This window comes from Brachyhypopomus gauderio, chromosome 2 (assembly GCF_052324685.1).
Source record: "Brachyhypopomus gauderio isolate BG-103 chromosome 2, BGAUD_0.2, whole genome shotgun sequence".
NCBI classification, from domain to species: domain Eukaryota; kingdom Metazoa; phylum Chordata; class Actinopteri; order Gymnotiformes; family Hypopomidae; genus Brachyhypopomus; species Brachyhypopomus gauderio.
The window spans coordinates 8,832,190-8,853,798 of NC_135212.1; the positions used below are offsets into that span (position 1 = coordinate 8,832,190).

The window sequence follows — 21,609 nt, forward strand, 5'->3', positions numbered from 1 at the left end:
TCCAAATCTCAACTTTGATGACAAATTACGGTCATCAAAAGGGTGAACAATTTTCATGTCAATTAGTACCAAGTATCCACTGAGAGCTAAAGGGCAGGCATTTTGTTCTAACGCTGCATAACACCACCATCGTCAACAATAGGAACGTGATTGGTGAACACTGGCATTCAGTCATGCCAGCTGGATACCCATACCTAAATATAACAGCAACTAACCTTTCACTTCCATCAGCATTCTTGTTTCGCACATGACCAAGAACACAAATCTTATGCATTGCTTTAAGATATCATACTTAAAGTGTATTATATTAGAATATTCAAATGTATTCAAATATGTAGTGTATTTCATTCGAATATCCTGCAGAGTAAAATATGTGTCTGTTGCACTCTTCCTTTGGTGCTTCACTTCTTCAGTGAATCTAGGAGCTATATAATTCTCAGTGCATAAAAGCAGTGTGTTTCTAGGGCCATAAATAATGTGACTGTGCAAGACAGTGCCATTTGTTTTAAAATACAATAAGGAGCAGCAGGAAGACATCCCCAATAGATTTGTGCAGACAGTGTTATGTGTTTGACGCATACGGATGTGCCGTTATTTACACGTGTTTACATATATACATTATTGTGCTATAACATTTTCCAGTCTTGCAGAAGAGTAGAGAGAATATACAATCACTTCCCTATTTTAATGACAAATCAAATTCATGCTTTAGCAATAAGCAAGAATGGCATGTGTGCATTGTTTAGGCTGAGGTTGTAATCCTGGGTCAGACTGTGTGCTGTTGTAGTCATGTTAAAAGGGTCCTGCTCAGTAAGATTGTATGTGGCATCTATGCCAGCCATTTGGACAGTAGTTATACAAGCCACTTAGACAGCATTCATATACCATGTAGTAAGCAATGGTTATTTTCAAGAGAACAGCCATTTCTGATTCTGGTTTTATTGCAGCTTACATTTCATTTGTTTAATAGCTACTTTGCACTACTTTGCTCTACTGTAGATACATGTAACCAATGTTAATAATGTTGTTTGCATTTTACATAGGACAGTATGACAAACAATTTACAGAAACAAAAGCTCTTCAAATTATGCTTCTTCATTCAACATTGAACAGCAGAATTATTCTTCAGAACAGACACAAAGTGAAATGTAGTTTATAGTACAACACAAGGACTAGCTTGCTGAATTTTTTAGAAAAATGTATGTTGTAATAGTCTATAGATATGTTGTTGTGATAAAATTGTGCCTTAATCCATTTTGTAACAATTACACACAAACAGCATTGTATTTAGTTTACCTGCCCCATATTTTAATCTGAATAACATACAAATAAATTAACCTAATTTTATAACAAATCAGCTTCCAACCTGAATCAGAGCAAAATAAAAACAAAAGCAATTAACAAATTAGTGAAATTAACAAAATATAAAACAATACTAACAAAAGTATTTTAAAACTATGACTACATATTATATAAATGAAATGACATACTTTTAGTCCTCAAAAACTCAAACTGCAAATATAGAAAACTTTGATGATATTCATATAAGGTTAGAATGTATTTCTGATAATAAAACTTTACAGAATGCTGACTGGAATGTTGGTGTGTAAGGATACACTGCACTCAAAAGTGTAGATCCCTGGGGAAGCTGCTAGTGGAAGCTCAGCACCTCTGAAACAGCTGCTTGTGAAATGAAATATATTGGAAAGTGCATTCTGAATACATCCCTTTGTGCTTACTTTATTTAATTGTAATTTGTGTAATAATATGCTTGTTTTAGTCAATTAACCAAAATATTTTATGTTCCTAATCATATAAGACTGAAAAATGTTCATGCTGATTTTTATCACATGAAGTGAAGATATTTTATGAAAAAAATGTGTAATCCAAATAAATAGAAAACTATTGTATAAAAAAATATATTTTAAAACAGGTGGGTACTTTATTGTTTAGCAAACCTCTGCCTTTCAGTTCAGTTTCTGTCCAGTGAACACACATGACCAGGACCTCATATCTTAAAGGGAACACGAATTCGAGGGTCAGCTGAATTGAATGCAGCCCACATTCTTGCCCCTAGCATTTTCAAAGCAAGGTTATGCCAATTATAATTCCACTATAAAATTTCACCATTTTTTTTTTACAAGTGAAACTTCAGTCTGTAGAGGGTCTAGCAAATACATCGCAGATAGAAAGATGAGTTTTGGAGACAGCAAGAGCTGGGTAGAGCGGTTTGGAGAACGCATGCTTAAAGCTGTAGAGCAAGGTAAGGGTGCCCTCTACAGGCACACTGTAGAATGTCAGGCAGCCCTCTTCAAAATCCAAGAGCACCCCAATCTTCTGGAGCCCAGTGGCGCACACTGGCGAGGTCGCCTTGTCATGAAGGGCTTCCACTTTGCCCTTCTCACACACGAGGCACCATGAGTTTGGGTAGAACCCGATCCGGCAGCTGTCTTTCTGCCCCTTCCTGCCGATCTGCCCATCGCTGACACCCACCTTCCACCGGCCCTCGTCTGGAGAGACCTCCACCTCCCAGTAATGGCGGCCCTGGCACAGGGCCTTGGAAGCCAACACCTGTGGGAAGATGGAGAAGCGTGCCTCCTGCTCGGGGTAGCACTGCTGCGCCTCGCTGTACTCCACCCGTCTGTTGTCTTCGGTAAGGAGCAGCTTTGGATGAGCCGTGTCAGGATCCAGAGTTGGACTTGTGCCATCTGAAGAAGGTGCAGAGTGAAAATCAGGCGAGAAAACGTCTTTCTGACATCTCCTCAGAGACACGTTCTGTCAAGTAGTGATACCGCACAGTCTGTCATGGAATTTGGTCAAAATCTCAACTGCAGGATCTCATATGGTGTAACAAACACATAAGACTCCTGTAATCGCAGTGTAAAGACTTAAAATAACAGACTATGGTATAACACAATGTAATAACAAAACTTGGTGGTTTAATTCAGTTGACAGGTGGGAAGAAGTAATAAATATTTTTACAAATTTTTATACCTTTTTACACCCAGTGCCATAAATTTATTTATTCCTCTTGAAAAGTATGTATGGTAAAGCGAGAAGTGCAGGACTCACAGAGCAGTCTGAATGGGTCTCTGTGAGACACGGATATTACTACAACATCCAGTCTTCTTTCTGTCCATTCTTGCAGGCTATCCAGTCTGCCTTGATTGACTTCTTCAATAGAATCCAAGTTCTCTATAGGGTCTGAGAGCTCATTCAAACTAGAGGTGTTTGAGGAGATCATAAACAGTTGTAATCGGTCTATTTGTAGTATACCTATTTTCACTGACTAAACAGACATCAACAGATACAATTTGCTGCTGCAAATTAGATAAGTAATAATTACAATCCTCAGAGCATGGACAACCATAATTTGTGACAAAGGAAATGTAATATGGTATCCAAGAGAAATGTTTAACAAGTAATTAAAAATGTATAAAAATAAACAACGTACTTACCATTCAGCGATCTTTCTGAACTCCTGGGGGAAAAAATGATCTGCATTACATTTCTGGTAACACAGAAATATTTCCGTATCACCAAATGCTTATGAATGTCCTCCTGCAGCTGGTCTTACCCTGATGAAGACCTGGTCTTGAGCTCGTGAGGCCCCCTGTGCATCTCCCAGACTCTGCAGTGAGTTGAACGTGCTCCGGGTGGTCCTGAGGGCCTGCTTCAGCAGGGAGAGCTGCCCCACGACGCTCCCCATCACTCGGCTCTCCTCCTGGGCAACGCAGCGCAACGCCTGCTGTTCCTCCAGCTCCAGGGCCTCCCGCATGGCCTGGTACTGCTGGACAACCGCAGCCCTCGTGCCCTCCAGGACCTCCTACAAGGAGCAGAGACACTGCGGGTGGTAGGTGTGCAGCTGTTTGACTGGTAGTGCTTGCACTACTGTTTTAACAGAGCAGGGATTTGCCGCCCTGATCACACAAGACGTGTGCGCCATAGTGGACATCTACTATTTCGCAAAGTGGCACATTTTACATTTATGGCCCAGACTGTCTGGAGACTTATTTATCCACAATGCCTCTGATTAGGACTGTATGTAAAGAGACGTGGCAGGTTACGGTCACTGTGAGCCAAACATGCTCATATTCTCTCCGTTGCATATTGAAATTTCCAGGACCAACTTCCTCAAATTCAAGGACTGCACCTGGTGGCATTTACCTACTGCTGCCCCTGAATATGTTGTCCAAAAACCATGTTAATTCAATGCAAATTCAAAAGACTGAATGCCATATTTCAAGCCATGCATCCTGAAATTTGCATTTTCCGTGCATGACACTACGCGCCGATTCAACGAAAACTTCACTCACACTCAATGTGACTGACAATTTACCAATTCACCTGTGAGAAGGTGGCATGCACGTAAAGGAACTACACACTACGTACAGGAAACACTAGAATCCAGTGCCAAATGAACAAACGAATTTCGCCAATAAAATCTACAGGAGAATGTCCGAACTTTTACAAAGTAAAAGTCAGCATAGGCCTTGCGGAATCGATGCAATTTTAAATGAACTTGTGATGGCAAAATAATATGTTGAAATGCCATCTCTGATTAATTGAATAAATGCTAAAAGTAATGCTTACCAGACCTTCTTAAAATCTTTATAACAAATATCATATCAGATCATATTTTTCAACAAAGGATGAGAAATGCACAAGATCTTAATGAGAATCTAAAAGATTATTTACAAAATACCTTTTTCATACCAATCTTTTCTAAATATTGACTTCCTACCAATCTAATAGGATATCATATCATACCATATCAAGCACAACACAAGATTAATGACACTTTACTGGCTTTTCTCTGAGTTTCGTCAGATCTGCCAAACACAGAGATGCACAAAGTGATTCATTATAACCAGCAACAAAAACTGTAATAAATTTATAGTTTTAATTTAGAAACGTACATAGAGACTACACTGAGACTAGTCAGATGCCTCCTGAAGTGAATTATTGGGACAATACTGCAGTCTCTTTTAGGACAGTGGTGAGGACTACGCACATCTGTCCTGTTAATGCATAGAAGCACTTACCTGAACACTCTGCTGCTTCTCTTTGAGCTGAGCGACCCTGTTCAGAACCGCCGTTTCCTTTATCTGGATCTTTTTCATTTCGCTTTTCAGGGTGTTCTGAGACATTCATAAATCATATGCGGGAAAAGGGGAGGAACAGTTTAGTTACACTTAGCTGCCTGGCCATAAATTTAAAGAAGAAAACTTTCAGCTATAACGAAAAAGAGCAGTGGACAAAATTAGATTCGATGTTTGATTATCATTGCTCAAATGGGGGAAGGTCAAGCAATAGGCCATAACTGGGAACTGCAGACACTCGATGTGTGTGTGTGTGTGTGTGTGTGTGTGTGTGTCTGCTGTGGCAACCTACCCTGAGCTCTTTCTCAGCCTCTTTGATGCTGATGCAGGCATGTTCCTTGTGTGAGCCTATGACCGTGCACACCGTGCACACACACACCCCACAAGGGCGGCAGTAGATGCGGTTCATCTCCTGGTGTTCCTGGCACCTCCAAGCGGACACGTCCTCCACCGCAGGCACGAGTGGGTGGCTCTTGAACACAGGCGACTCCAGGTGGATCCGAAGGTGCTCTGAACACATTGAGGCACAGCACACGAGGCAGGTCTTGACCGCAGCCCTCTGACCCGAGCTGGAGCAGTAGTGGCAGAGGACGGAGGCAGAAGAATCCTCCTTGGAATCATCAGAGGTGTCAGCACATTCTGGGTGACCGTCACTGGTAGATGGGACTGCTCCACTCTGTTGCTTAGGACTGGTGGAGGAGTTTGCATTTTTGGGAGAGGTCTCCATGGTCCTGGCTGGTGATGCTGGCTGTGGTTCATCGTTAGAGTGAATGTCCAGAGGTGGTTCTGTGGTTGAAGCTGCGTTAGTTTTGGCTGGTGTTCTATTTGCTAGTGGTGTGACATGTGCTGAGGATGTGTCGCCTATAGGGGGCACTCTGGGGCCTCCTGATGGAGGGATTTCTTCATGCTTTTTTTTTGTTGGAGGCGTATCATCGTCAGAGGAGTCGCTAACGGTGACCGTGTTGTCTCTGGGCGAAGCTGTGCCGAGTCTGTACCCTGTAGTGTTCTGAATGAGGGCAGATGAGCCAAATCTCCTTTTCCCAAGCACTTTTTTGGGAGAATAGCGATCAGAAAGTCTCTTCCCAAGAGTCCAGTCTATACAAACAAGACAGAGCACAGTCAATTACATTTAAAGTGCCCTTTTATAATCAAGCACACAAACTAATTAACCAGTAGAGTACAGACAAAAGGAACTGATAAATAAATTTCACCAGTGACTAATATAGATGGTTTTATGGTTTCAAGGAATCTCTTCATTAGCCAGTACATTACAGAAAGCATTAAACTCTTGCTTATGTAGCCTATATTACCTTAATTGCTTCTAGCATTTTTGTTTTTAGAACAAATGCCTTTGAGCATTGTGTGGACATCACGATCCCGCAAACCTTTGAACCCACCCTTAGTTTCGTTAAGCTCATGCACCTGTCAACGGTACGTTTAAATGTCTTTTTCTCATAGTAAAGTCATATTACATGCAACATACACTGCAAAAGTGACACATCACAATACGTCCCTTTTAAGAAAGCCATTATAAAGGAGAGAATAGAAATATGTAATACATATTGATCACTAATACGATTTTTATCGCAGTGACTCCTGACAAGACTTTGGTACAAGGAAATAGTAATAGAAACATTTGGATACGTCACAACATCGGCGCAAGTAACTCATTTAATGTTTTTTTTTTATTGTACTAAATGTGCCAAAAGTGAGAGATAAGCAGTCACTTAGGGATAACCGACTTTCATTCGCGAGAATAACAGCCTCCTTTAAATTTCAAGAGGAACAGTCAGCAGTGAGCGCGTCATTTCAAACGCACCTATGGACAGAGAAGACAGGCTGGGCCTACCAACCGCTCAGGCTCCTATTAACTACGGTGTACTCAGTAGCTTCCCCGTTAAGATTAGACGACAAACGGATACAAATTGGCAAACTAAGTCAAAATACTTGTGCGGACGCTTGCAGATGTGGACGCTCCGTCTGTGTCATCGAAGTCTGGTGGCTCCCTGTGTTCGTAATTGCACTCGGGACAGTAATAAGGACCGGAGGAAGACCCGCTCCACAGTTCGCCGATGCACCCCTGACAAAAGCTGTGGTCGCAGCCTAGTTGAACCCGATTGCGACACTCGTGGTGGCATAACGGACAGATGTGTTGTGAGCCAGCTGGTTTATCGAGAGAGGAACCCATTTGTTTATTAAGTTTGGCGGTGCGGCATGAGAGCAGCAGCTACAAAGAAATGAAACTCGGTGGGTGGACGCGTTACTCTTAAAGCGACAGTGAATCAAAAGCTTACAACCGCCCTCTTGGACTATTCTCTCACCACAAACTTCACCAAATACTAAAATATTTAAGTTATTTTAAGAGCTAAATCAGATTTACAAACTTGTCTATTAAGGATTTCTGCAAAAATCTCCAGGGGAGGTCCTCCAGTATTCCCCGTGAAATTATTTCTATGTAATTTCTCGTACGGAGAGTCCTGATTACATATCTACAATAATATTGTGTACACACTTTATTGCTATTAAGTTGTGACTGCGACGACTGACTCAGCTCAGTGTAGATGCACTACAGCCAACAAATACATTAATTGTATATATAAAAAGAAACTTGAATTTGTGGCATTTTAATCATTTTGTTTAGCTAATCAGCTATTGTTTAATCCGTATTTTAGTAGATTCTTGGCTAAATGAATATTATTAGAATAAACAGAAATATATATATGAAAACAAAATAGAGATTGGGTTTTGGGTGTACCACATTAAGAATATATACAATGGCTTTATTTGGACAGCTCCACTATTGACATATGTGGTGGTCAGTTTCAACAAAAACTTTTTATCTAAAAGTCCTGAAAGAATCCGTAACTCTTTCCACATGGTACAAAATATCTTGCTGTGTCTCTCACTCTCTCTGTCTCTCTCCCTCTATCTGTCTCTGTCTCTCTCACTCTCTGTCTCACACTCTCTGTGTGTGTCTCTCTCTCTGTCTCATTCACTCACTCACTCTCTCCCTATGTCTGTCACTGTCTCTCTCTCTCTCTCTCTCTCTCTCTCTCTCACTTTCACACACACATAATACACAAGCTTAAAGTTATGGGGAAATATTGGAAAGGTGAGTTGTGTTGCTAATTTGCACCTTTATGTGGAATCATGATTATATAGGGCAGTACTGAAAGAATGAAATTTGAACAATTAATCATAAAAAATGCACATTCGGTTTAAGAAATCTGTCAAACAAGCAGAGAACCACATTTTATTATAGTTAGCCAGTCCATAGTTATACAGTCCATCACATTACCATTAACTGAACTCCCTTAAGGTAAGAGTTGGACCAAAGAAAAAGCAAATCAGATTTTTTTCTCCTTTGTTTATCTAACTACATTTGCAGGTTTGCTATTCATATTTATTGGAGTGACTAGATCAGTGTGATACCAAGTGAAACTGAAAATCACAGATAATTATGTGATTGTTAAGGAAAATAAATAAAACATAAAAAATCAAATATATATAGACTACGTGAAAGTCTGATAGTTATTTGTCTGAACAAAGTCTAAAACACAGATTTCAATGCCTAAAATAGAATATAATAGAAAAATAGGACACAGTGAAGTTGAATGTATCCTCTTTTAGCACTGGCTGGAATATCTTGAAGTTGCATGCTCGCATTAATGGTGTCCCTCAGTACGCTGGGGCAGCATTACGAATTGAACAGCAAAGGACCATAGTGAAGATCATCTCAAAAATCTGCAAGCACATGACAATGAATGTAAAGAAAGTATAGATGAAAAGAGAAAACCATATTTTAAGAATGAAAGTAGTGAGAATGTTCTCACCATGATAACAGCAATGGCTAGGGCAGCCAGGCCAATCACATGGAGTTTCTCAGAGAACAGATCCCTCAACTTTATATGGCAACTCTGAGAGAGAGAGAGAGAGAGAGAGAGAGAGAGTAAATGGAAACATAAATAAATGTAATTACTTACTGACACATAACCATCAAAAAGCCAAACAGTTTTATATGAATGGATATTCAAGGACCCATCACATTTGAAGAAAAAGCTAGTCCCCAAAAATCATAATTCATCATCTTTATTCAAGGCTGTCAATGATGTACCTGAGAAATAAGAGCATCCTCTGCCTTTTTATGAGGACAAAGAGTGGTCTGAACAGTCACAAACAATGCATTATCATCTCCTTTACCACAGCACTCCAGCTGAGGGCAGAGCAGAGACACAATTAAGGGAAGGTCCATTTCACAATTGCATTAAGAATTCAGTGTGTCAGCGGGCTGGTCTTTGTGACTCACTGTGTCGTGGAAGGCCACCATAACTTTTGAAGCAGCCTGTCGGGTGGGTGTGTCTACCGGATCCACAGCTTTGATGTAGGCTGCATCATAAAAGTTGATGAGCTCCGTGGAGATCTGGAGAGAGAAAAGTGCCAGGTAGCTTCTTAGGGGTTACTACAGGAAGCACGTGTATGAGTGTGAGGAGGTTAGCCAGCTGCACCATGATGTTGTTTCTGTTTTGTACTGTACCGTTTCCCTGTTGATGAAGCCCCATATTCCTGCTGCTACCTCACAGGCAAATAACATCACTAAACATGTGAAAAACTGAAAAGGGGGATTGGGAAGAGGGAGAGGCACAAAGGAAGAGAATCCATTAGTAGTACCACAGGAAATGAGCAAATTAACACCCACATCTGAACACGGCCATCCAAAAGAGCCAGTGCATAGGGGCAGTGGTTACAAAACACGTAATGTGATATTTCAGTGACGTTTCAGCTTCCCGTCAAAGCAACTATCAACTGGCTTGGTACTCCAGAAGAACGGATGTTTTAGAGTTCAAACCTATAGCCTGTCTAGCAGAATAATCCCCACAGAGCAGTGCAGAGGATCAGACATAACTGCTCCCTGACGTTGTGAAGGAGAGGTCAGTGTGATGGAGAATATCAGAGAGACAGAGAAGACCCAGGATGGGCATAGGTGCTCCTTTTTACATTGACTACATACGCCTATATTCACCTATGTACATTCCCCTTTGTACACCTCTGTACATGCAGTATTGTTAAGCGGCATGTGTTCCTCAAGATGACCATGCTGCTTCAACACTAAATGTCATTTTAAATTTGATGACCAATTGGCCAATGTCAGGGCAATGTCCAGACCAGGTGAGCACAATTTGCATAAAAATCCATCCACCCATATGTGTCCACTCATACATTTTTTTTTATGCTCAAACAATCCAGCATCAGCAGTTGTGTCGTATACGCCAGCAATGGACATGGGCTGTGTTTACTTGAACCGACATGCGGCGTGCTGTCACAGAACGTGTTTATAAACTGAACATTGTATAAACATTGAACATTGTTTATAAACTGAATGGTTCCAGTTCAGAATTCACAAAAAATATAAACACCTTCATACAAAATACTGTATACATACACCTATATACATACACCTATATAAATTCAATCATCACAGCATAATTTATGTGCAATATCACTCTTGCTTGTTAGTCTTAAAGCTGTTTAAAGCTGTTTATTCATCACCCAATCTAGTGACATCAATTAAAAAGCGTACATAGAGTTTAGAGTTAGAGAAACTCCTGAGGTGTTTTTTTAACAGTGAGTAAATAATTAGTACGCTATCATGGTCAGCAATCTGTAGTCTGTTGTTTGGGCCAAGTAGTACTCACTGTTCCAAGGAGGCACTGAGATTCTTGGATGGCACCATAACAACCAAGGAATCCCACAAACATCATTATTGCTCCAACAGCTATCAGGACGTACACACCTACAAGAGTGGCAAAAATGTTGAACATGAACATGAAATGAACATGAGGAATACATTTCAAATGCCTAATTTTTATATTCTTGTCTGTTAGCAGGTACCAATGACACGTGCCACTGGCTTTTTACAATATTTTTTTTATTATTTAACCTTTTCAGATTCTGTACAACTACCGAAGGGATGTTTCTCAGCCCTTTAGAATAGTTTATTCCTTTTTAGCATATTGAGTTTGGATTTTTGCCTTTCGGTCCTGTCAGTAATCTGAAATTTTAATTCTAAATAAAAGTCTAATACATTTAATACATGTGAACAGCAGTAAAATAAATGCAAGGTTTAACAATGTCCCACAATCAATCTATAATATTCATCGTCTAGTCCAACCAGCCTGCTCAAGACAACCCATCTTTACAAGACACCCCTTCATCATGTCTTCCTTCTTTCTTTTTGCTAAAATATGCATGTTGTCCCTATAGGACTACATTTCACAGACAATCTTCCTTTTTGTTTTTCATGCCTGATGTCCAGTTTAAAGAGTAGCTGAGTCCAGACCTGGGACAACAACTGCAACCACAGGAAAGGCTAGACTAAACAGGAACCCGCCACTTTACAGAGACAGTAGCAATCTCTGCAGCTTTGGACTGGCCTTAACCAAACATGTGGAAAGCTCCTTTGTAGCATCTTAATTAACTGAGAGTCTCATTCATTTTCACTCATTCAAGCCACATGTTTGTTTGGTTATCCACGTGCAATTCCAATGTTCAATACCTGAACCTACTTGACAAGTGATGGTAGACAAAACGTGAGTATTAAACTCACAGCCAGGCAGCCAAGCTAGAAAATGTATTTTTTGTAAACACTGAAAGACTGTGCTATTCTAACCTCTCATTTCAGCACTATGCCATAATAAAGTGAGTGGGTGATACTTTGCTGCCAATCAACAGAGAAACTGTAGTGTTCTATGCTGATTAATATGTACTGCTGAATAAATAGGATGCCATCCCATCTAATGCAACTCTAAATAAACATTGCCTGCAGCAACTTGAACATTCTAAAAACAACAACACACACACACACACACAGTGCACACATTTGTACATCCTCCATGTACCCACACTGCACACGAACAGAGGACAAACGTGCATACATGCTCATGCATACCTTCACAAATATCCACACACATACAAACATAAACAATTCCAATTCAAACTTGGTTTAATCTAAGTGATTCACAGTAACTATTTAAGTTTCTCAGTGTTTACTGTAATGTTGAGGTAGATGGGCAAAAACAATTAACCAAATGTGTCATTCTGACACCAAATGCTTATTGTGTATATTCAGATAGATGGTAGAAGGTACAGTTATGATGTTCAATGTTGAGATTCAATACCAGAGGGGAACAGAGAGAAGAGTACTAATAAGACAGAAGAACTAGCATGCGTCTGCTAACCATACATATGTACAACAAGTTGGAGATGAGACAACAAGTTGGAGATGTACAACAAGGAGATGAGAGTGACTTCAAACTTTAGTTTTTGAACAGTTCTTAACTGTAATGCTTTGTGCTAGAAACAGCGCAAGGCGTATTTTCGAAGCTATTTAAACAGCAGTTACAGAATCCAGCATGCTAAAACCATCCGCTGCACATTCTAATTTGTGGAGTAATGAGTACATGGGTAGGGTTTCTTGAATCATGCATGGGTGTGCAGTAGAATCCCAGAGAAGGCTTGAAGGGTTCCTTGGGTGGGCCAATCCAGCTGCACGGGCCTTTTAAATCAAAACAGTGCGTTGGTGCTATAAAAAGCAAAGGGCGGAGGGAACTGAAGTTTCTCCTTGTAGTTAAACCAAATGGAAGGACGGTCCTGCACAAATTAATGGCTACAAGTTAGAGGCCACAGTAAGACAAGCAGCATGGCCCAATGAACTCTATGTGAATCCTCAGCAGCCGAAACAGTCACTGCGTTGAATCTGGATTGTGTGTGTGTGTGTGTGTGTGTGTGTGTGTGTGTGTGTGTGTGTGTGTGTGTGTGTGTGTGCGCGCACAAGGGTGTAGTTTGAACACACCCTGTGGTAACATTTTGGTCCCCGTAGTCTGTTTAAAGTTAGGGTCACTCTCCACCATAAGGGTGTGGTTCCATAAACATGAAAGAGCAGACATTGGTGCAGTGGAAGACATTTTAAAAAAAGAATGTACAGTTTTAGGATTATTAAGCAGAGATATTTTCTAAATAATTGTCTTCAATGTAACTCCTTAAAAAGCTTGTCTGTTTCTCTGTTCATTTATGCTGTACAGGACTTGAAACTTGAAAGACTAAAGCAACATGACAAGGACAAGCTTAAGGTCATTAATTCTTCACTTTCATAGCCAGTGTGTGAGTTGTTCATTTTAAATATCAGTATTTGGGGGGTTTAGCAGAACACTCCATTGCTTAAAGACAATAAATGTTGCACGCAAATTCCAGTGACGTTAAAGCTTAAAAAAAGTGTATAAGATATCACCACAGGCATATAAAACCACAAATATTCCATATTCAATTCTAAAACAAATCTCACCTTGGAGGGACCATGGACATCATTATTTACAGTAATAACAAGGCATCTGACATACGTTATTCCAAGTGGCAAATACAACCATTGATGCACCTTAATAAGACTCAAAACTAACCAAATATTTACTAATATGCATATAAAATATAATAAATTATTTATCTGTCACACACAAACACACACACAGACAAACATGCTATCCATAAATGCTTCCATAAGATCTCAGCTTATTCAGATGAGTAAAGACAACAAGTGCCTCATTATATTGAACAGCAGAAAATCAACATGCAGAGAGAACTGATTGGTCTAAATCTTTGAGCTACATCAGGTGCAGACAGGCTATCTTAGACAAGAGGCGGCACAGAGATATACAATATAAGATGAGCTGAAATAGGAAATAGCTAATTACACTGAATACTAACTACTGCATACCATGTATGTTTATAAAAAATTACTATTTCACATTACTGGAAATTAACCTTTGGGTGAATCAGAGTCTGACTTACTGATATAAAAAGTTCCTGGAGCCTGGTTTCCTTCAAAGTTAAGCATCAGCAAGTTGCTGGTTTGTGTGTCATGGCGGAGCCACAGAGCTATACCCAAAATAACACCCCCAGCCAGCTGAAAGGGAGAAAGAAAAACACACAACACATATTAACAGACAGCTCTTCAGGACATAAACCATGATTTGGTTAAAGATCATTTTCAGAGGTCACCTCTTCCACAAATAATAGGACCGGATGTTTTTTGTCCCATATCCGTTTTTCGTGCAACGTTTGTGCAACCTCTAAAAGGGGGCAAAAGGTGTATCTTGGTTTCAGGATGTCAGCTGTTTATGATGGCACATTACACATCTCCATTCAATTGTCCGCTAAAGAGCAGGAACCCAGAGTTCCAGTGAATGAGTCAAGGAAGCCAGTCAAGAATATTCCTGCAGTCATCCCAAAATCGGCCAGTGGTGCATAATAAGAGGAAACTATACACCCCAATCATAATGGTTTGGGTTTCTTATATTAGATCCACAAACTGATATGGTGTATGAGGAGACGCCACACTTTTCTTGCTGCTAAATGTTAAAATAAGGCCATAAAACAAAAGAGAGCAAACTTTTGCTTTTCAGTGCTGAGTAGATACAGTATATAGGACAGTGAAGAGTGCAGACCTACAATTGACAGAAATTCTAAAATTACAAATTACAGAGACACACAGGTTCTATTATTATTGCATTTAATTTAGCCAAAGTATCTTTAAATCAAGCGTCTGCTTATTTTGTGTTATTAGAGACCACATGAAAGTATCTTCTCTGGTCAGGGTTTAGAGAACCATCCAGTGCTGGGTAAAACTACTCCATCAAGACCTCTTTTTTTATCATCAAACCACCATTATCACAAGGTTTATCCTTTCATAATGAGGCTAATATGAGAAATTGTTAAAAATTAAGAAATAGTATAAGGAAAATAGTAAATATATAAAAGCATGACAGAATGACACAAAATTGGACTCTATAATTAGAATGCAGCCATTAGTGTGGAAATAAAATTATGAGATATCTGACTCCATAATTAATGTGATCATGGTTTAAGAAGCTCCAGAGCCTTTTATAGTGTGAGAACTGTGTTCTTTTCATGTTGCATTTTTAAATAATCATAAAAGTTCATATGCTTTTATGATTATTTAAAAATGCAACATGAAAAGAACACAGTTCTCACACTATAAAAGGCTCTGGAGCCAGGAACAAACACACTCACTATATAGGCAAAAAATCACACACGTACACATTTGGCATGCACACTTCTATTCTGGCAAGACTGTGTTCCTGTTCTTAGAATGTCCTCAGTGTGTACAGCCTCAAATGTAGACACAGCTCACCCTACGTTTGCTTTAGCAAACAGTGTAGCATAGGAGAAAAATCCCAATGTTTATAATGTTCACCTGCTTTTTGTGGCTATGTCTAAATGAATACCAGAATAATACTCTTTGACACATTTACAGTGAATGAAATAAAGAATAGTGATATTGTTTTATTGGTTTTAGGAATTGGCTTGGTCTTTATGTAAATACCTTTATATTAGTCATTTTTCAGACAGAGTACCATAAGAAATAGCAGGATTTCAGGATTACAGGTTACTTTAAAATGTAAAAACTTCATAGCAAAAGCAGGAAGCAATGTCAGAATACCAGCCGATGACAGTTTGTCATCAGGAGAAAAGCGTTTGAAGAAAACGTCCAGAAATAATAAAACATTTACTTGACAGACAGAAAAATATAAGAATTTGTGTCACTGAATGCTGAATAATTCGAGAAGAACTCTGAACTGGATTGAGAGAGTAAAATGCAATATCATTCTTGTTTAAAAGTTGCCTTAATGAATACGAATAATCAAAGAACTCACCCAAAAAATGAAATTGAAGAAAAACAGCATGTACTTAATGCACAGAGAACAGCCTGTAACAGCCATGATAGGGCGAGATGAGATCCTGCGGAGTTCAAAATCAAACGCTGCGTTGCTGGTTCTAGGAGCGCATCCACTGTTTGACGCTGCTCGCAGTTGGGTCTAGTTTCCATCCAGGAATGGGCAACGTGGTTTTGGAAGGATATGCTACAGAATATGCCTGTACACAGGACATGACTAATTACGGGCCAGCTTAGTGTAGTAGACGGGCGACTACTTAGCAAACGTTCTGAGCAATCAGAAAGTAACATTATAACAGAAACTGATGTTTTGACGCAATTTTGTTAACGAAGCAAAATTAAGATTATAGTTATACCGGATAAAGTAGTTATCGAAGTTTTATTAGTATATTTTATTATCAGATAACCCTGTTATTTAAGCATTATGCTGAATACGTTTATACTGAAAAAATCGGTTTATATAATTCTATCTCTTTGTCAAGACAATAAGACAACAATAAAAAACATGTTTGGGATATTTTTTCTGAAGGTATTCCGCTCTTGTCCCGATACGACCGCACTTCCTTTGCACTGTAATTTAGAGTCTACAGTCACCACATGGATGTTTCTAATATTCACATTGTCCGGAGGATTTAGGACTGTTATATTATTACCATTCAGATCTTTACCCATTATGGAGATATGAAATAATCAGGGTTGCAGGCGAGTAACTGCAGTGCATTTTAATAAGAGATATTCAAAATTGTAGTGAAGTACACAGGCTTTCATAGAAACCTTTTCAATACAAACCTGTGTACTCCACAATAATTCTTACAGTCTTGAACCTCTTTCTGTCTCTCGTTTTTCTCAAGCTTTTTTCTGTTCCTAATTTTATCACCACGGCCCTCTTGTGCTGTTTGTCCATCACTACTATGCCCGGTCGGTTAGATCATTATCATTTGACTGGAGAACAGATTGGAGATTTGAGAACAGGGGACTGTTGAGTGCTACTACCCAAGCAACCCCAGTGTGAGAGGGTAAATGCAGAATATGTGGTAACTATGGACATATTTTGAAACATGCAGCTTCCTGTAGCTACTCCATAAATGGCAGAGCAGATCTCACCTCCCACTGAAATATGACTGCAAATACAACCACAAAAGACTCATTCTTGAATTCTTGATTGGACATCTAAATGTGAAATATACAAAATATACAGGTTTCAGTATTATAGAGACCACACATTTGTTTATGTAATATTATATTATGTATTATCTCATGACATTACTATATGAGCCAATGCGTGACATAAATGCAGCTCCTTCACCAAGTATGTTATATTTACAGAAAAAGTGGCCATTTCTCTTCATGCAGAAGTGTTTACTACAGCACTGTTGCACATTGACAGGAATTGAGCTAGAATCAAAACTACGAGAAACACTTGCTGGGAAGGGGAAAAGAGTTCTGCAGTATTTCAATAATCAGCTTTTGATATGGAAAAAGGAAGTGAAGACAGTCCTTTATGGACTTGAGAGACAGATGGAAGACATGGACTCGACTTGCTGCAATGTTAGTCATGATTGTTTACTTTAAAGAAAATGAAGACGCCCGTTTCCTCTTGGTTGATGTAAATATATATTTTTTTACAATATTGCCATACTCAGATTTATTGCCTTGAATATGAATATGGTACTTGTGATTTCTAACAGTGTTGCCTGTTTATTTTGTGTTGCAGGAGACTTCCACCCAAGCAGATGTAGAGGTCCAGATTGCCCTGACTTGTCATGCTTGGTAAGATCCCAGTACTGGACAGTACACAACACACATCTTTAAGGGGTTACTTCACATAGGATAGCCATTGTGTGCTGACAGCTGGATTAGAGAGATCATGAGACCACGTGAAAATTCATATTGTAAAATTATTGCTCAAAAGCATCAGTGAGCAGATGCAAAAGTCATGCACTTGTCTTTGTTCAGGAGGTCCTGAGTCCATATAAATAAATAAATATAAAAATGTGAAAAATATGACCAGCTAACTGGATAACAAAATACAAGTTTCGTCAATATCAATTGTTAAGTCAATAATTGCAAGAGGTGCTGGAAATTGATTAGTGATGTACCAACATTTAAGGTGTGACCTTATGTTGGTTATGTAATGTCTGTTAATATTGCATGCCACATTTAAGAGGTTTTATGCTATTCTGCTTTCTATGTAAAATTTTAAAGCCTATCAAGTTGAATGATGTGCAGTGTCAACTTATTTCTCAGGTGAGTCCATTCTGGGAGCAAAGAAGTTGATGCTGTCCATTCAGGGCAAATTAGTCCTCCAACTGAGTGATCATTCAGATTTCGCTTCTGCTCTGGCTGTTTTCTTGGGGTCATACTATGTGTTCAACATTGAATATCCAGCGGAGGCAGCCACATCACTGGAATTTATCCAGAGGTTAGCACTTTTTGTTCACTCTGGATGAGAACAATACTCAATTACTTATGTAACCACCTACTCAACTAGTTTTACTACTTAATATAAAGAATTTTTTTACTTAATTTCTTTGCCTCATCATTTTAAAAAGAAAAATGTATTACTCTTCCTCACATAGCCAATAATGTGCTTACTGAAATAATTTTGATCCATTTTTTAAATATTTTGACATATGCTTGATTTTCATTACAGCACTGCTTGAAGGTTGTTGCACAACAACTTGAAGTTAAAATTCTTACCCACAGTGTTTGCTGGTCCATGTGAGTGTAATACATACACCAAATCTGAACCGTTAACTCCTTCCCTGTCTGTACATACTTCATTCAGTTTGGAGCAGTAGACTTGAAGCTCTTGTTTTCATAAAAGGTAGGTAGGTAGGTAGATACTTTATTGATCCTGAAGGAAATTTAGCAGCCAGTAGCAGTTACACAATAACAAATCACAGTAATGGACACGCACAAACAATTTAACAATAACTTATGACATTAACAAACAATACAAATACTATACAAGTGTGCAAGTATCTCGACCAGAGATAGGAGGTAGTGCAGTATAAGAGAAATTTGGTAAAACTGGAACTAGTATAAATTGCAATGTCCAGTAGTGTAAATGTATGGGATGTACTGTAAAAGTGTCAAAGTGTCCAGGAGTGTGAATGTATGGGATGTACTGTAAAAGTGTCAAAGTGTCCAGGAGTGTGAATGTACGAACAATGTACGGAATGTATGGACATACAGTAAAAAATGTTCAGGACATACAGTCAAATGACCAGTGTTCAGAAGGGCAGATGAACTCTAAGGTAGTGCAGGTAGCAAATAAATAAATAAATAAACTGTTGTGCGACAGAAGAGACTCATTCCTCATCTGTCCCCCTCCCTCTTCTGACTCCACTGGGAGGAGTTGAAGAGTCTAATGGCTCTCGGGACAAAGGATTTCCTGAGTCTGTCTGTAGAGCTGCTCTGTGACAGGAACCTGCCACTGAACTTGCTCCTTTGGTCCACAATGATGGTGTGCAGTGGGTGACCGTCATCTTCCATGATGGAGAGCAGTTTGTGCAGTGTTCTCCTCTCCGCCACCGTAACCACAGAGTCCAGCTCCACACCAACTTCAGACCCTGTATGCCTGACCAGCTTGTCCAGTCGCATCTCATCCCTCTTTTTGATACTCCCTCCCCAGCACACCACAGCGTAGAAGAGACAGCTGGACACTACAGTCTGATAGACCATCTGCAGGAGCTTCCTACAGATGTTGAAGGACCCCAGCCTCCTCAGAAAAAAAGAGGAAGGTAATGGAACAAATGTTGTGGATGTATTACACTTGCATTAAAACTATGTTGGTCGCTATTACTTTGACCAAGTTTTTCTCTTTGGTTGGAGTAATGTTATATGTCTGTTGCATTTACAGATTTTTTGTCGGGATAAATCCAGAGCACAGTAAATGCGCTTCCAAGTTCCAGGAGAGCAGAAAAACGGGCATGATGGTCCAGGGAAAGAATGAATCCCTTAATCCGCATGTGGCATAATTCATCAGGGGCTTCATTGCGTATGACTGGCAGAACTGAGAGCAGGTGAGACTGTTAATTAGGTACTTGCACAAGATAGTACTGTGTAACTTCTGCTTTAAGCAGCGTGTGCGTAACAATATCCACCTGTGTATAAAGCCCTCTTTGGACAATCATTGAGACTTGCAGTATTTTTTATCCTATACCCGCTCACCACTGATTTTTACCTTGAATACTTTCAATAAAGACTTTACTTTAGAGTTCAAGTTTATTATTAGCCCTTAATCACTGTTTGGCAGGGTAGTGGGACAAATGCCCTTTGTGTTTGTGTGTGTGTGTGTGTGTGTGTGTGTGTGTGTGTGTGTGTGTGTGTGTACCGTACTAGGCTACTACCCTTCTGTGTAGTGTACTTAGTGGTAAAAACATTTTGTGGTATTTCTAATGAGAGGTAAAGAATCAACTAAAATTGTCATAGAGCCACCAGTCTTGTCTATACATTTCTACATCAATAACTAATTACTTTTCTTTTCCTCTGCAAGCAAGAATAATTCCCACAGGATTCCAAGCCCAGAAAGGAGGAATTTAATTGCCTTTATTTCTAAAGCTTTTTGTGCTTTTATACAGTTCCACATTTAATATTTCACCTTGTATTAAAATGTTCAAATGTTCTAAAATGTTTTAAAATATTCAAAGCAATACAATAAATAGAATTTTGTGGGACAACAATGTCGTCTTCATTTTACAGTATATAATCCTTTTTACAGTAATTAATTTACTATATTAAAATGAATACAGTCATTTTAAGCTGTCAAGCTCTTACAGTAGTTTAATAATTGCTGTAATAGAAAATACAGCACCCTATTACTAAAAATTACAGTATTTTGTAAGTACTGTAATTAAATGTACAGTATGCATACTGTGAAATTGATTACAGCAATTTACTAGCTAATTGCTGCCAGCAAGTTACAGTACATTTCACAGTGATCTTTTTACAGTGCAGGTTTAAGTAGTATAGAGACCACACAATTGTTTATGTAACATAGATTACATATTTGTATATGTAGCATAGTATAGTGAGATGTATATATAGTGAAATATATATATTTAAATTTGATTTGATTTAAATAAAATCAAATCAAAGTTTATTTGTATAGCACTTTTCACAACACATGTTGTCACAAAGCGCTTTACAGGATTTACAAGGTTAACAATACTATGAGTCCAGAACCCTAATGAGCAAGCCAAAGGCGACAGTGGCGAGGAAAAACTCCCTATGATGGTGGGGAATAGGAAGAAACCTTGGGAGAACCAAGACTCAAAAAGGAACCCATCCTCCATTGGGCGGCCCATTAACACACAAATTACACAAAATACAGACAAATACACAAGTCACACAAATCACACAATCAGACTAAGTAAAAGGTAAAAATGAAAGTTTTGGGTTTTTATATTGTCACTGTATTTACCTATATATATATATATATATGTATATATATATATATATATATATATATATATATATATATATATATATATATATATATATATATATACTTTAGAATTTATTTGGACTGCCAATGTGATACAGTCAGAATGCAGAAATAAGAAAACACATACACTGCCTTTGTGTCAGGATAACATTCAGTAAAGCAAACCATGTGGACCATGTGTGATGCCATTACAGATGGGATTGGGTTTGCAAAGGATTAAGACCCTTTGAGATACATTACAAGACTACATGTATGTATGCATGTATGCACATGTATACTGGTGCTGAATGAATTATTCACTACTTCTGACT

At 38.9% G+C, this 21,609-nt stretch overlaps 3 protein-coding genes and 1 long non-coding RNA gene across 5 annotated transcripts; 1 reads left to right on the forward strand and 3 right to left on the reverse strand.

Annotated features, from left to right (window-relative positions):
* Positions 1-738: 738 nt before the first annotated feature.
* Positions 739-7,367, reverse strand: LOC143486277 (tripartite motif-containing protein 14). The gene is made up of 7 exons (XM_076986015.1): positions 7,050-7,367; positions 5,395-6,197; positions 5,046-5,141; positions 3,578-3,826; positions 3,459-3,481; positions 3,073-3,221; positions 739-2,708 (listed from the first exon to the last, which is right to left on the reverse strand). Exons 1-7 carry the CDS (start codon positions 7,288-7,290, stop codon positions 2,152-2,154), a joined length of 2,118 nt encoding a protein of 705 aa, XP_076842130.1. The 5' UTR covers positions 7,291-7,367; the 3' UTR covers positions 739-2,151.
* A 961-nt stretch (positions 7,368-8,328) lies between these two features.
* Positions 8,329-16,063, reverse strand: cd81b (CD81 molecule b). The gene is made up of 8 exons (XM_076986016.1): positions 15,827-16,063; positions 13,941-14,055; positions 10,796-10,893; positions 9,637-9,711; positions 9,409-9,522; positions 9,217-9,315; positions 8,936-9,019; positions 8,329-8,846 (listed from the first exon to the last, which is right to left on the reverse strand). Exons 1-8 carry the CDS (start codon positions 15,890-15,892, stop codon positions 8,781-8,783), a joined length of 717 nt encoding a protein of 238 aa, XP_076842131.1. The 5' UTR covers positions 15,893-16,063; the 3' UTR covers positions 8,329-8,780.
* A 1,745-nt stretch (positions 16,064-17,808) lies between these two features.
* On the forward strand, positions 17,809-20,435 carry LOC143508754 (uncharacterized). 2 transcript variants are annotated; one of them, XR_013129453.1, is made up of 5 exons: positions 17,809-18,268; positions 18,500-18,567; positions 19,484-19,592; positions 19,712-19,874; positions 20,348-20,435. It is a non-coding gene; the product is annotated as an uncharacterized LOC143508754 (long non-coding RNA). The 2 variants fall into 2 exon arrangements; XR_013129452.1 differs by lacking the exons at positions 17,809-18,268; positions 18,500-18,567 and having other exon boundaries at positions 19,462-19,592.
* On the reverse strand, positions 19,168-20,331 carry LOC143508753 (uncharacterized). Its single transcript, XM_076997391.1, has 2 exons — positions 19,710-20,331; positions 19,168-19,570 (listed from the first exon to the last, which is right to left on the reverse strand). The coding sequence occupies exons 1-2, from the start codon at positions 19,844-19,846 to the stop codon at positions 19,168-19,170; spliced, it is 540 nt and encodes a 179-aa protein (XP_076853506.1). The 5' UTR covers positions 19,847-20,331.
* Positions 20,436-21,609: the final 1,174 nt, after the last annotated feature.